General features: G+C 42.9%; 1 protein-coding gene across 15 annotated transcripts in view; it reads right to left on the bottom strand.

The window, feature by feature from the left end:
- CPEB3 (cytoplasmic polyadenylation element binding protein 3) overlaps nt 1-15126 on the bottom strand; it is a 214996-nt gene that overhangs the window by 18807 nt on the left and 181063 nt on the right. For all 15 annotated transcript variants that reach the window (XR_009246476.1, XM_058671353.1, XM_058671352.1 and 12 more), the window contains one exon: nt 14557-14738. Coding sequence is in view for 14 of the 15 variants with exons in the window: in XM_058671353.1 (XP_058527336.1) it covers nt 14557-14738 (182 nt within the window). In the remaining variant the exon portion in view is untranslated. The remainder of the gene's footprint in view (nt 1-14556; nt 14739-15126) is intronic.

The raw sequence follows: 15126 nt of genomic DNA, 5'->3' as shown, positions 1-15126 counted from the left end.
AGGAGCAGTCTTCCTTCTCCTTGGACCTGAAAGGTTGCAGTAATGAGAAGGCGGGGGGACAAGGTCAGCATCTATCTGAATCACGTACTAAAATCATGTCAGTGACTGTCAGAGACTGGGCTCTGACACAGCATGACCTTCTGGTGATTTTAGTGACTCCGTTAACAAAATAAGCCCATCAAATACCCACCTATGTAAAGGCAAGCAAGGCATGATCGACTTGAGTAGCAGGAGGGATTTCAGACCTGACAAGCTGGACAAGGAGGCTACATGCAGAGATAGAAAATAATAGGGATACATGTAAGGCTTTTACCTGGTCGCAAAAACTTTCAACACTGTTCTTTCCATCATCGTGGAACCTGGGGAGGCCTATAGGGAACAGGATGTCTAGAAGGCAATTATGCCTGCAAGACTGTGGTGCAAGGCCATATTCACTGGCTATAAGAGGTCTGGAAACAAGGGGAACATACAATGTTTCGTGAAATGAATGGTGTTTAGGTTCAAGAGGAAACTGCATTCTACTCCAGCAAGAAATGCTCTAAGTGCTCAAAGAAAAGAACAACACAGCGACACCTGGCGGCAAACCAAATAAAACCACAATCACTGGTGGGAAAGATAACAGGTGTTCATGGCAGCAGGGGGAAGGTTCCCACCAAATTCTGAAGCAACCCTTCTGTGAAGGCCATTGGACATGGAATCTACCGTACCTCAAGGATGAAAACTACTGGAAAATAAACAGACATGCTTTTGTTCTCTTGTTTAAAAAAATGATCACAGAAATAGATACAAAAGTCAAAGAGCAGAACGTGCAAGTGAGGTCTCAGTTCAAAGGATCTGGAGTCTGACAAGAGCCCAGATCGAAGCATGAGCTACAGGTTCTAAGTAGGGAAACAATGAGCTGGATATCATGGGGTTGCATGGGCAGGAAACACCAGCTCTGAAGTCAGATCCTTCTCAATGAATCTGAGAAAGAAACTCTGGTAATGACACTGAAGGGGGCACTTCTGGATACCAGGGCCTGAGTACCCTGCTTCTACTATCCAACAATCTGGGAATCTCAGGGGGGCTGTGGAAATGTGAGACTTCATCTCCAGAGACACGCTGGGTTAGACCTAGGAAAGCAACAGTCAGCTGTACTCTGGGTAAGAGGTCTTCACTCTGGCCGTCCATTCTGCACACTGTACATTAGAAGGACACGACACTGACAAGAGGGACTGGTTCACTGGGGGTTCCTATGTGATGCTGGTTGAGAAGAGGGCAAATTCTCTGTGGAGACATCTACAATACAGTCACAGGAATCCCACAGTACTTCCGGGACTCGATGCAGGCACTGGAGGTAACCTGTTTGTGATGATTGTGATGTCATTTACAATGCTTCATGAAGAAAACCAAAGCTTAAATCTAACATTGCAGTTACACCCAAGAGCAAGACAATGATGATACTAATTGGTGGTCACAGTATATGGCTTTAAGTTGATATAGGATCACGAGAAGGGATTTATGGACTATAGAGACTTGTAATCTTCTTGGCGTGTGTCAAAGAACACATCTGTCTAGGCCTAAAAAACAACTTCATTAACAAACCACTAATCACGGTGTTTTCCTAGTTGCTAAACCAGATCTTTACCTACAGATAATACTAAGAATGTCTAGATAAATATTTCAGTTTTCAAGTAGACTATGAGCTAGAATCCTGTTTACAGAATAGAGGATGGACAGGAAATTAATCTAATCAGATGAAGGGCCAGCATTATGGCACTGTAACACTGCCTCCTGCAGTGCCAGTAACCCACATGGGTGCTAGGTTCAAGTTATGGCCACTCCACTCTCCATCTAGCTCCCTATTCATGGCCTGAAAAAAGCAGCAGAAAATGGCCAACCATTTGGATCCCAGCTACGCAGCTGGGAGACCTGGATGACTCCTCATGGCTCATGGAGCTCATGGCTCCTGCTTTGAGCCAGACCCAGTGCTAGCTGTTGCGGCCATCTAGTGGGTGAAACAGTAGAAGAAAGTTCTCTCTCTCTGCCTCTTTCTCTGTAACTCTGACACTCAAAATAAATAAATAAATCCTTTTTTTTAAAAAAAATAACAATGTGAAAACAGTTTTTACTTAATAATGAAGTATATACAACTTTCCAAATATAGAAAATCAAGGCCAAGCATGGTTGGTGCAGTGGGTTAAGTCACAGCTTAGGACCCTCTGTTCCATATTAGAGTGATGGTTTGAGTCCCAGTCATTCTGCTTCCGATTCAGCTCCTTCGGCTGCAACTGGGAAGCAGATGATGGCTCAAGTGGTTGAGTTCCAGCTACTTACATGAGAAACCATGACAGAGTTCCTGGATCTTGACTTAGTCATGGAGTGTTTTGGCCATTTGGGAAGTAATCCAGAGATGCAAGGAAATCTTTTAAACAAACTGATACATATTTAAAAAATAATATTCTGTTACTAAGTTTGGAATCATGATAGACTTAAAAATCTTGATAGACTTAAAAATCTAGACTTAAAAATCAGGGAAAACACTTCGGAATTTTATTTTCTTTTTACCCCATAAAGTAGGGTGGATTAAGTTTAGCCTGGAGGCTATAGAAGGCAGCCAGAATCGCCTGCTTTTGCCAAGGCAACTTGAGGTGGGATTTGAAATTCAATAAATCAATAGCTCTCTAATTTTCAGTTGATAATTCTGCATGGCCCCGGGAAAGGTTCCTCATCCCTGATAGAAAGAAAAGGGCTCAATGCTTCTTGTATTAAAATCACTCTCAGGCCTTTCTCGCATCCTGCTCATGCTGTCCTCACACAGCGCTGCTGCCAGGTCGGTGCCTCTGTTCTGTTTACCGAGCACAGAGAGACCTGCTTGCACTCTCTTAGGTCCTAAGATAATCCTCATGAACCGCAGAAGGGCCATCTGACAACAGCCACAGATTCACCTTCTGCCTCAGAATGGGGTTAGGGATGTGGCAAGCACCGCAAGTAGCACTAAGTGTACAATATGGAGAACAAAGAGCAAGAACACGGTCAAAAATCTGAAATCTCAGAGTTGGTGTTGAGCCACAGCCAATAAAGCTGCCTCCTGTGATGCTGGCATCCTACGTGGGTGCCAATTTACATCCTGGTCTAATTTAGCTCCCTGCTAACACTCCGTGAAAAGCAACACAAGAAGCTCAAAGTGCTTGGGCTCCTGCCACTCATATGGGAGACCTGGATGGAGTTCCTGTTCTGGGCTCTACCTGGCTCAGCGCTGGATGCTGTAGTCTTCTGGGAACTGAATCAGCAGATGGAAGATCTCTCTCTTTCTCTCTCTCTCTCTCTGTAGCTCTTTCAAAATAAATAAATAAAAATTTTAAAAGAAATCTGCAATATATACAACCCTCAGACACACACACCCAGCATCCTGGTGATGTGACAGCCGCAAGGGTCTCAGTTTTCTGTTCTTTGGGATTGCTTGGACTAGCTTTTTCAAGTTAAAAATAAGCACTTGCCAAGAGATCGTTATCTGAATGACACTAATGTGACTTCTAGGCTTAAAGAACTTGAATGTTCTGCTGAGGTAACTAGTTAGAAAAGTGATCACAGGGGGCTGCTGCAATGGCTCAACTGGTTAATCCTCAGCCTACAAGTGCCTGCATCCCATGTGGGCTCTGGTTCATGTCTCAGCTGCTCCACTTCCCATCCAGCTCCCTACTTGTGGCCTAGGAAAGCAAGAAGAGGACAGCTCAAAGCCTTGGCATCCTCCACCCATGTAGGAGACCCTGAAGAAGCTTCTGGCTTTCGACCAGCTCAGCTTTGGCCATTGTGGCTACTGCGGGAGTGAAATAGCAGATGGGAGATCTTTCTCTCTGTATCTCCTCTTTGTAAATCTCCCTTTCCAAAAAAAAAATGTTTCCATGCTAAAAAATAATCACAATTCCAAGGGCATAGATACGAAAAGACAGAAGAGGACAAGAGACCAGGAAAGGAAGCAAATAGACAACAAGGGTCCAGTTCATTCAGACTGTCTTCTGCTTCTTTAGATAACTCAAACTCCCTGTTAGAACTATTTCCACACAAAGGGCTAGGACTCTCAGGGCTTCAAAGCAAGTCCAGGAAGGATGAGTCCAGCCAATACTTGAATTCACTTCTGGATGATAAATTCTTTTCAAAAGGTCAAGTCAAGCACAGGTATAACTACAGTGAGAAAGCTTTCAAACCAGATCAGGCAGGAGCCATATTTTAATATTACTGCTGTTGCAGGCTCCTGCCTGATCTGGTGACAAAGGCCATGGGCAGCAATGGGCCCCAAACAGGTCACCAGAGCCCTCACTTCTTTGCCATTGAGTCCTCTTACACATGTGGCCAGGGACAACACATAGTATTATTAGCACTTTTATTAGTATGGCTATTCCTCTTCACACAGGCCAAAAATATAATAACTGGTAGTCTTTAGCAAATTCGGGCTCCACATATTCTCATTAAAGAGAAAGACAAGAGAAGGGAAAAATGTGTGAAGTATTTAAAGTACTAGTAAAACAAAATGTGTAATGGATAACATTTCATTAGATAACAAATGGGTTATTCTAAAGAACATGCTATTCAAAGCAAATAATGTGCTAAGGCTTGGTTATCACAGCATTATGAAGTCCCACATTGGCTAATTAAAGTCAGTCTCTCTAGTCCTCTACACTAACCTAAAACATAGTCAAGGGGATATTACTTGCTTATGATGTTCTAATTTCAAACTATTTTTTACAGGGTGGTTGATTTTAGCTTCACAGCTGAGCCACTGGTTAAGATGTCTGCATCCCATATCCAAATACTTCAGTTTGAGGCCTGGTTTTGGTTCCCCAGTGCAAATTCCTGCTAGAGCAGATTGTGGGAGGCAGCAGGTATTGGCTCATGTGGTTGGGTTCCTGTCAGTCATGTGTAAGACTAGAGTTGAGTACCTGATCTGGGCTTTGGCCCTCTCAAACAAAACAAAACAAAACAAAATGCTGCCTTATTATATATAAAAGCTTTTTTCTTTATTTAAAAGATAAAGTTACAAAAAGAGAGGCAGAGACAGAGAAGCAGACCTTCCACCTGCTGGTTTACTTTCTAAATGGTCACAATGTCCTGGGCAGGGTCAGGGAGGATCCAGGAAGCCCATCTGAGTCTCTGATGTGAGTAGGAGTATCCCAAGGACTTGGGCCATCTTTTGCTACTGCAGGGTCTCCATGCATAGGGACACCCAATGCCAGGCCAAATCTCATGGGGCCCAAGCTGGTGATGGGATGAGGGGGGGAGCACCTTCCTAGGCACATTAAGGAAGGAGCTGGCTTAGAAGCAGAGTAATTAAGATTCAAATCAGCAATTATATTTTGATACTGGCATCCCTGTGCCACAACACTGGCCCCTAGAAACATTTCAACGATACTTTAGAAAGATGCAACAGATACTCTCCAGTAATCAAAAGATGAAGACTACAAATAGTGATGGGACCATCAGTTAGCAGTATCCTGGTCATTACCTGCTATGTGCAAGGGAAAAGTATTTTAATTTACATATTCACACACACACCCTTCCTTTAATTTATATAATAAAATTTACAGTCAAAACTATACCCCTATATTGACAGATTCTAGTCGAGTATTCTTTCTAGCAATAAAAAGTTTCCTATGACTAAACTGGGATTTAAAGTTATAAATCTGACTTACAAATTTGTTGGTGACAACATGATTAAGTTGTGCCAATTATACTGCTAAGAGGGAGACTAAGATTTTTATATACAAATTCCTAATATTAATCAAATAATATGCTTTTGCTAGAATAAAGGAATAAAAAATATTTATTTATTTTACTTGAAAGAGTAACTGAGGGAGAGAGAGGAGAGAGAGGAAAGACAGGGGAGAGATATCTTCCATCTGCTGGTTCATACCCCAAATGGCTGTTACTGCCAGAGCTGCATGATCTGAAGCTGGGAGCCAGGAGCTTCTGCCATGTCTCCCACATGGATATACGAGCCCAAGATCTTGGGCTATTCTTCACTGCTTTATCAGGCCATTAGCAGGGAGCTACTAGGTTGGAAGCAGAGCAGCCAGGACTAGAACCAGTGCCGATATGGGATGATGGTGCCCAAGGCAGAGGATTCTAAGTTTTGCAACGTTATCCAAGACCACAGAGAGCAGATAAATGGGAGAAAAATGACCATGTAAAAAGATTGCCCATTTTCAATGATTTCACTTTTCATACTACAGAATACAAGAGTCTTTTATCTATAAGTGACCTAGACTGACTTATAAAGAAACTGGATTTAGCAGAACTTTTCACAATTTAAATGTTCATTTGGCATCACTTCTAAAAATACCATCAAAAGCGACAGAATGAGCTCAGGCACCATTGCCCTTGTTGTATTTAAATATTTTAAACTGCTCCATTTCCCTCCCCCCCCACAGAAACATTCTTTCAAAGGAATACAAGCAAAATCCAATCCTAAACTCTATTCCAAAATCCTTCCATTATCAGAGAAATGATACTGGTAAAAACACTTCTTTCTAAATAAAACAGAAAAAGAGCTTTAATTCTTTAAACAGAAAATGTGTCCCGGTGTTTACATGTCTAAAAGGAACCTATATGCTGACATATGTGTCTTGACTAATCTCAAAATGGAATGCTGCTTGGTTGGCCACCATCCTAATTTTTCTTTTTAGTATTAGCTTCAACTGTTTCATCTTTTGCGTGTTATTGATTTTTAAAATAGTTTTATTTTTAATGTTTTTATACCTAGTTAAGAAGGATCTATGTCTATGTGGGCTACCAATCAGGGTGGGTCATTTTTCAAAGCTATTTATTTATTTTTTAAAAGTAGAGTGACAGAGCGTGATGGGGAGACACAGAGAGAGGGGGATCTTCTGTCTGCTGGCTAATTGTCCAAAGGGTCCCAAGAGCCAGTGTTGGCCCAGGCTCAAGCCAGGCAGCAGGAGCTGCATCCAGGTCTCTAACATGGGTGCCAGGAAATCCAGTGTTTCAGGCAGCCTCTGCCGTATCCCAGAAGCATTACCAGGAAGCTAGATTCAAAGTGCACAGCACAGTAGCTAGAACTCAAACCAGCAGCTTGATATGGGTATAGGCAATGCAAGGGTGGTTCAGCCTGCCGCACCATGACGCTGGCCCTGATTTCATCTATCTTGCTATAGTGAGGTATCTTATTGGAAGTGAGTCAGTACTTTAAAAGAAGAACAAGGGCAGAAAGTGATATAGTTGGGGGCAAAAGCATAATTCAACTACGTCAGGGTCTGTATTAAAACAAATCAACATCTGCAGAGCCTAACAGTTTCTCAGGCCACTTCTTCATCTGCTGTTGTTTATTTGAGCAATAAACTATGAGGTTAGGCTGCTGCTCTTACCACCACAGGGCAATGATATGACACAAAAAGGTTAAATAGCTTGCCCATGGTCATACCAAGATTGACAGTAGACTTACTCATCCAGTTCCCAAACCAGTTCCACTTTTTAATACTGTAATTCTTCTCTGGGAGGTGGGGTAAAGGATGGGTTTGGGGTGCTGTTCTTCTCCCACTGATGCCCTGTTGGTGTTCTAGGGATCCTCTGTCACCCACAAGAGCATCACGTGCCTTACACGTGTTGATGTAGAAGAAACACAAGCCAACACTGCTGTGCTGAATGCTATAAAACCTTGGTACTCTGAATTCAGGGATAAATCACTAACTGGTTAGTGAACCTGAGCCACAAGATATACATAATGTAAACTTCAATTCATTTTAAGAATGCTAATGAGTTTTCCTTGGGGGTAAAAACTGGGACACAAATGACATCTGTGTTGTTAATAATAATGATGATGATGATGTTGGGTCACTGTGACACTACTCCTGCCACATTTTTTCATTAAATATTATAATCCAGTAGAGTTACACTGGTTCATACTGATCTGAAGGAGGTTTAATATGAAGATGTAACATAGGAATGAAAACCAACCCAAATGAACAATGGTTTGAGTTCTGGATGTCCCACCTCCATTCCAGCTCTCTGTTAATGTTCCTGGGAAAGCTGTGAGCAGGAACCAGATACCTAGGCCCAGGTACCCAGGCTCCAGCTACCTATGTGGGAGACTGTGCTGAAACTTTTGGCTTCAGCCTGGCCAAGCTCCAGCCGGAGGATGGAAGTTATTTGCATACATCTAGCTTTCAAATACTTCTTTTTTAAAAGAAAAGTAAAAGCAAAACAACTGTAAAAGGGGGCCAGTGTTGTGACACAGCAGGCTAAGCTGTTGCTTGTTAAGCCAGCACCCCATATTACAGCACCAGTTTGAGTCCTGGCTGCTTTGCTTCTTCTGTTCCAGCAGCTCCCTGGTACTGTGCTTGCGAAAGTAGCGGGGGGTGGCCCAAGTGGTTGAGTCTCTGCCACTTGTGTGAGAGACCTGATGGAGATCCAGGCTCCTGCCTTTGGCCCGGGCTAGGTCAGGCTTTTGCAGCTATTTGGGGAGTAAATCACTGACTAGAGATCTCTCTCTCCATGTGTGTGTCCTGACAAATAAATAAATACAACCTTAAAAAACACTACAAAAAGCACAGGACCTTTTTTTTTTTTGAAAAGACTGATCTGTTTTTCTGAAATGTGGTGTCACAGAGACAAGACAGAGGCAGAGGTGGTGATGGTGGTGGCGGGGAGACAGAGAGAAAGAGAGCACACACTATTCTGTCCACTGATTCCTTCCAAATGGTAGTGACAGCCAAGGCTGAGTCAGACCAAAGCCTCTGGATCCCGCATGAGGGTCCTCTGGATCCCGCAGGGGCCCAACACCTGGCCCATCCTCTGCTGCCCTCCAAGACCAGCAAGGAGTTGGACCGGAAGAGGAACACCCAGGACTGGAAATGGCACTCTGATGGGATCTAAGGTGCCACAGGTGGCAGCTTAACCTACATTACTTTTCAAAATGATCTATACTACTAGAAAATCTGGATAAATTCTAGCTATGCTTTGACTCATGCAGTACAAGTTCCTGAAAGGTTATTTGAGACAATGAAATATAGAAAATTCAATAAGGGACCTCTCGTATTAGAAGCTTCTAGTCTGGGTTGATGGGGAAAGGACTTCATAGAAGAAGTGGGATTGAAGAGCTATTATGCCATGGATGAGCAACAAGGCTTGGGAAGGGAGGCTCATGAGCAGAGTCCCTCTACTGAGCTGGCAGGGGTCTTAAGAAAGTCTCCAAATCTCTCCTGGATTCTCTGCAGTTGCAAAAAAAAAGAGGGGTAGGCACAGGCCATGCACTAAATGTCAAAAAACACTTTTTGATATTCTAAACATCCAAATCTAAGTGTGTTTCTCAAATACTTGTTTATAATAAGTAAAGCTGTGCAAAGTGACTTCTGATAGACAGATGGACAAGCCAAAGTTGGCCTCCAACTGGAGTCACCTAGCAATTCATTCATTCATTCGTTCAAAAGTAAATCATTAATGTATGTCCATTGTGTATCAGGGACTGAGTAAACAGCAGTTAGCTTCAAATAAATGCAGTTATTGCTCTCATAGACTGTATTGTTTAACAGAGTGGATAAATATTAAACAAGGCATTATGTCATTTCCATGGTATGTAACACAACGACAATGAAGAAAGGAGTCCAAAAAAATATATCACATCTGTGGCTGACAACGTGGCACAGAGAGTTAAGCTGCTTCTGGCAGTGCTGGCAACCCACATTAGAGTACAGACTGGAATCTAAGCTGCTCCACCTCTAATCCAGCTTCTCACCCAGTGCCTGGGCAAGTGGTGAAGCATGGTCCAAGTAAATGGGCCCCTGCCACTCACACTGGAAACCCAGATGGAGCTCCAGACTCCCACATCTGGCCATGCCCATCCCCACTCTTGCAGCCACTCTGGGGAGTAAGCAAGCAGATGCACCATTGTCTCTCTCCCCTTGAAGTGAGTAAGTAGATCTTAAAAAGAAAATCACAATTAAGCTGACACCTGAAGTGAAAGTGGTTATTAGCCACACAATACTATGTGTAACAATCGTGAGGAGCAGAGAAAAAGGCGAATTTTGGCTGGCTCAAGAGGAGGAGGAGAAAAATACAGAGTTATGGCAGAAATATACAGTACATTAAGGATTATTTAGGCAATTTAAAATTTTTGATATTTATCCTTAGGACAGTAAACATCAAAAGGTTTAAAGGAGAGAAAAGATATATTTTAAATGATGATTCTGAATCATCACTGTGTTTGCTACATAAATAATGACCTGGGCACGGAATAAAGTTGAACTGGTCAGACCAAAAAGAAGGAACTCTAGGCAAGTGACAACTCTAGATATCCAGCATCTCTGACAGCCTTACATGGAGCTACTAGTGTTTGGTCTCCTAAATATCACCATGAATTTATTCTACACTGTACTGAGAACATTATGTTTGCCATAATGTTCCCATTCAGCACTTGGGCATAGGTGGTAGGGTCAAGATCAGGGCAACTCTGCAAGGAACTACAAAGTTCTTTCTACTTTTATTAGTCCTACACATCCCATAGTACAAATCTGTGTGTGTTCAAAAATTAACACTTATTTACTTATTTGAGAGACAGAGAGGGTTTCTATCTACTGGTTCATTTTCTAAACAGCTACAACTTCTGGGAAATAGGTTAAGTCAGATCAGGAGCTAGAAATTCCACCCAAGAGTTCCTACACATGACAGGGATCCAACCCCTTGGACCATCACTGTTGCCTCCCAGAGTACAGTAGCAGCAAGCTGGGATTAAGGCTGGGGATGGGACTTGAACTCAGACACTCAATATAAGATGTGAATGTCCCACTGATAGGTTAACCAGGAGGCCAAATACAACTCTGAATAGCTTTATCAACTCAATGCAATGAAAACAAGCCTGATTATGGATATAATGAGGTTCACAAGTTTGTCTCAAAACCTTGGGCTACTTTGTTTTTTGTGACTTTGAAGAGCACAAGTTAAAGAAGTAGAATTTTGCCCCTATGAGCTGAGTGATTACAGAGGATATATGCAGCGCACCTCCCCATTGCTGTTCCTGTGCAATCAGTTCTCTCATTGCAAACTTGAAGGTTATGTATTGGAACACTTCTGAGTCAAGGAGCCAGTACTGTGGCATAGTAAGCCAAGGCTCTGTCTGCAGAACTGGCATTCCATATGGCACCAGTTGATGTACTGGATGCTCTACTTCCAACCCAACTCACCACTTATGGCCTGTGAAAGCAGTGGAGGATGGTCCAAGTGCTCTGGCCCCTGCATCCATGTGGGAGACCCTGCAGAAACTCCTGACTCCTGGCTTTAGATCGGCTCAGTTCCTACTGTTGTGGCCATTTGGGGAGTGAACCAGTGGATGGAAGATCTTTTTCTTTTTTTTTTTTTTTTTAATTATTTATTATTTAACTTCAGTAATTACATTGTATTATGTGACACAGTTACATAGATACTTGGGTTCTCCCCACCCCTCCCCAAACCCTCCCACCATGGTGGATTCCTCCACCTTGTTGCATAACCACAGCTCGGAAGATCTTTTTCTGTGTATCTCTTTTTGTGTATAACTCTGGCTTTCAAATAAAAATAAGACAAACCTTTAAAAAATTGTCTGTGGTAATGGTTTTATAATGATGTAAATAAGCTGAACTATTCTATTGCACATTTTAAACAGGTGAATTATACAGTATGCCAATCTGTATAACAGCTTAACAAAGCTGTTACAAATAAAACATTTATGGGCCTGGAACAGAAGCCTACTAGCTAAAGTCCTCGCCTTGCATGTACCGGGATCCCATATGTATGACAGCTCATGTCCTGGCTGCTCCAGCTCCCTGCTTGTGGCCTGGGAAAACAGCCAAGGACGGCCCAAAGCCTTGAGACCCTGCACCTGCGTGGGAGACCTGGAAGAAGCTCTGGGTTCCTGGTTTCAGATCAGCTCAGCTTTGGCTGTTACAGCCCACTTGGGGAGTGAATCATCAGATGGAAGATCTTCCTCTCTGTCTTTCCTTCTCTCTGTAAATCTGCTTTTCCAATAAAAAAATGTATAAATCTTGAAAAAAAATCCACTTATTCACCAGAGACCATGATATACTGGATGAGGGAAATGACTGCAGAAATGGAAGTGCCAGACCTGCAGGATTCATTTATTCTATAAATGCTGCATATTGACACGTTACCTTACATTCCATGGGCAAGCTAAAATGTCTCTAAGATGGCGAGCACAAGTCAAGTGTCCTAAGGCTCTATCTCCCTCATAAATCACTCCCTCTAAATGCTTAGCCAAAGAACAACAATAACTGTAATCAATAAATAAACACTCTTAAAATAAATGCCTTTTTGAGTAAAACAGGTTGGACACAAAAGTAAAAAAGGGAATTCACTGGTTGATTTCTTTTTCCTGTATCCCTCCCAGTCTACACAGGACTGCAGCCACAGAGAACTCACTTCAAACAGGCCTGCCATGTGGAAGCTCCACTTACTGAGCAGTCTGGCATGCTGGCCAGGCATTGCAATTCAGCAGGTGGTGCCATCCCATGCTCACACAGTTAACAGTGAAAGGGCATGGGAACAGGAATCAAGTGGCCCCCAAAATGGCCATCTATAGAAATGGCATTTTGAAAAAATCCTGGTTCCATTGAGTCTTTGTTTATAAAGGAATAGAGAATAAAGGAGGCATGGCTTTGAGTAGAAGAGTAATAAGGGTTGATGCTTTTTAGAATGGTCAAGATCTCAGCTTCAAGACAACTGTAAGCCCTGATAAGCAGGAAGGAGAGAATCAAAATTTGCAGTAAGAAGATTGTGAGTACAGATGGACCTGGGCTCCTGACTTTAGCACACCAGTTTCAGAACCTTTGCCATAAGACCATTCCTAAAAACCTGAGGAAATATTGATGTGTTTATAATGCGAGCTCTCTGAAAAACCTGAAGTTTAAGCTTCGAGAGAAAGAAGAATAAAAATAAAACAATGAGTGAATCTAAAAATGCACCTATGATGGGTACAATTTAACAGAGGTCCAAAATTCTAGAAACAACAAAATAAGGTGTTATTGGCTATATACACAGCAAGAAGAGATTCAGAAGAGGGCTGAGTAAGAAGAGGGCATGGAGTGTCACTCTCCACAGACGAACAATGAAAAGGGAGCCAGCGCAGGAAGGAGCTGGCTATGACACCTCCGCGGAAAGAAAATGGTTTGCACCTTGGCCAAGGCCAGCCAAGGCCAGGAAGCTGGGGGACAGCAGGGAAGAACAGGGACTACACCTCACCGTCAGCAATCCCCCATGCTCCCACTCTGATGACCTCCTGTGGGAACGGAACCCTTTCCCAGGTTCCTTTCTTTATCTCTGGGATCTGCTTTCCCAACAGCTACTAGTTCTGCCATCTGAGGAAAACAAACTAGGTTGCTTCCACCCATACAAGAAGCCAAGACTCTTCAGGCTTAGGTCAACTGCTTGAGTTGAAGGGAGTCAGATAAATCTCAGTGTAAGGGAATTGGAAGATCCCCAAACGTACTGTCAACTGCAGCAACAAATAAGACAGCTTTCCAACAAAGAACTCTGTGTTTATTAGCAAAGGTTTTTAAAACCTGATAGCTGAATGAAACATAAGTCAATAGCTCTCAACCTTCATTAATGTAGTGCTAGCATTTTTCTTAAAATACGTAATATATTCATATGTTAATAATGCAAAGTACAGAATACTGATTTCCCTGTGACAAGCCTAATTGTGAGAATTTCACTATTACTGGAATATTGCTTTCAAATTATCCAGTGAAGGTTATGAGATGCAAGCACTAAAGTCACTAAAGTCCCTTTTACAGACAAGTCACACCAAAGCCCTGAGAGCTAGAGTAGTCACCCTCGTGTGCAGTGTGCACAGCTTGGTAATGGCAAGGTCAGATGTCAGCTCTCTGGTGGGACTGCCATGAGGAATCCTTCAACCTCGATCATTCTAAGGCTGAGGCTCTGGAAGGAGATCTCAGGAGCGCCCAGACCAGAACAACATGCACACCCTTAACCCTTCTCATCTTCCCCTGTACAACATGCAGAGGCTGGAGCCTGGCATTGCAGTCGGGGCTCCCACTGCTTACTCTGGAGGCACCGTGTAAGGCAGTGATGTCACACGCCTGTCCCTTCAGGCTGCAGCTCCAAGGGCTTACCCTGTAAGCCTGACCTTGGGTCCAAACCTCAAAACCGGATTATCATTAGGCCCCAGGGCTGTCTTCAGCACCCACCCTCTCCGTCTTGCAGTGTAGGAAAATCTTGGGTGATTGAGTTACAGCTAAGGAGAAGATAGGACCTTCCCACACCTGCCTTCTGTATAAACTCCAGAGCTACAACACCTCTGCAATGTGTAGCCCTCCCCTCTACTTTGTAGCATCATCTCTTGGGCAGCACTTGCTTGGCACGCTACATTCTATAGGGGCTATTTTGGTAACCTGGAGATGGATGAGGCAGAGGGTTCATTAACGCCTTAAATATCAAGGACATTCTCTTTCTTGGGCAGCCTAGCTGAACACATGGCCTAATGCCATGCAAGGCAGAGCTGCTCACTCAAGACTCAAGACACCTCAGAATACAATTCTACTCTGAGTAGTTGCTTACCCGTTTGTCAATGTCATTGTGTTGGAGCTGCACAAAGCGCGCACTGATGGCTGCAATGTAACTCTGTTGATTGGAGAACGCCACACGGCCAGCACCTTTGGGGTACTTCAGCTCTGGGTCTGTATCAATGCCAGCATAGCAGACACCACCATATAAACGGTCCATGATCATTGCCAGTTCAACTGCAAGAAAATAAACATAGCTATGTATAAATCTCTGGGAGGTAATCTTGCCTAGAGGGAGGAAGAATTATCTGAGGATCATGCAGTGTAATTAAGGAAAAAAAAATCCATGTTAAGTTTTATGAAGAATGTCCATACCTGTCTTACAACTCAATCAGGGGTGAGCCTCATGAAACTTTTAAATGAAATGAAAATAAATTAAGATTTTACAATCATTCATGCAAGAGCTACACAATCAGAACCTCAGCAACAATATGAGGGATAATCTATTTGTTCTAGTTCCTAACTGCTTAGTCCACCAGAATGGCTCTGGATAAGGCAAAACATTTCATGACGTCCTAACATGTTAATAACAGTCGAACTTGTTGACTTCCAGAACTGAAACCAA

This window comes from Ochotona princeps, chromosome 13, assembly GCF_030435755.1.
Source record: "Ochotona princeps isolate mOchPri1 chromosome 13, mOchPri1.hap1, whole genome shotgun sequence".
Taxonomy (NCBI): Eukaryota; Metazoa; Chordata; class Mammalia; order Lagomorpha; family Ochotonidae; genus Ochotona; species Ochotona princeps.
Note: the sequence above shows the minus strand (reverse complement) of the source record. Positions and strands in the feature narration are given on the sequence as shown.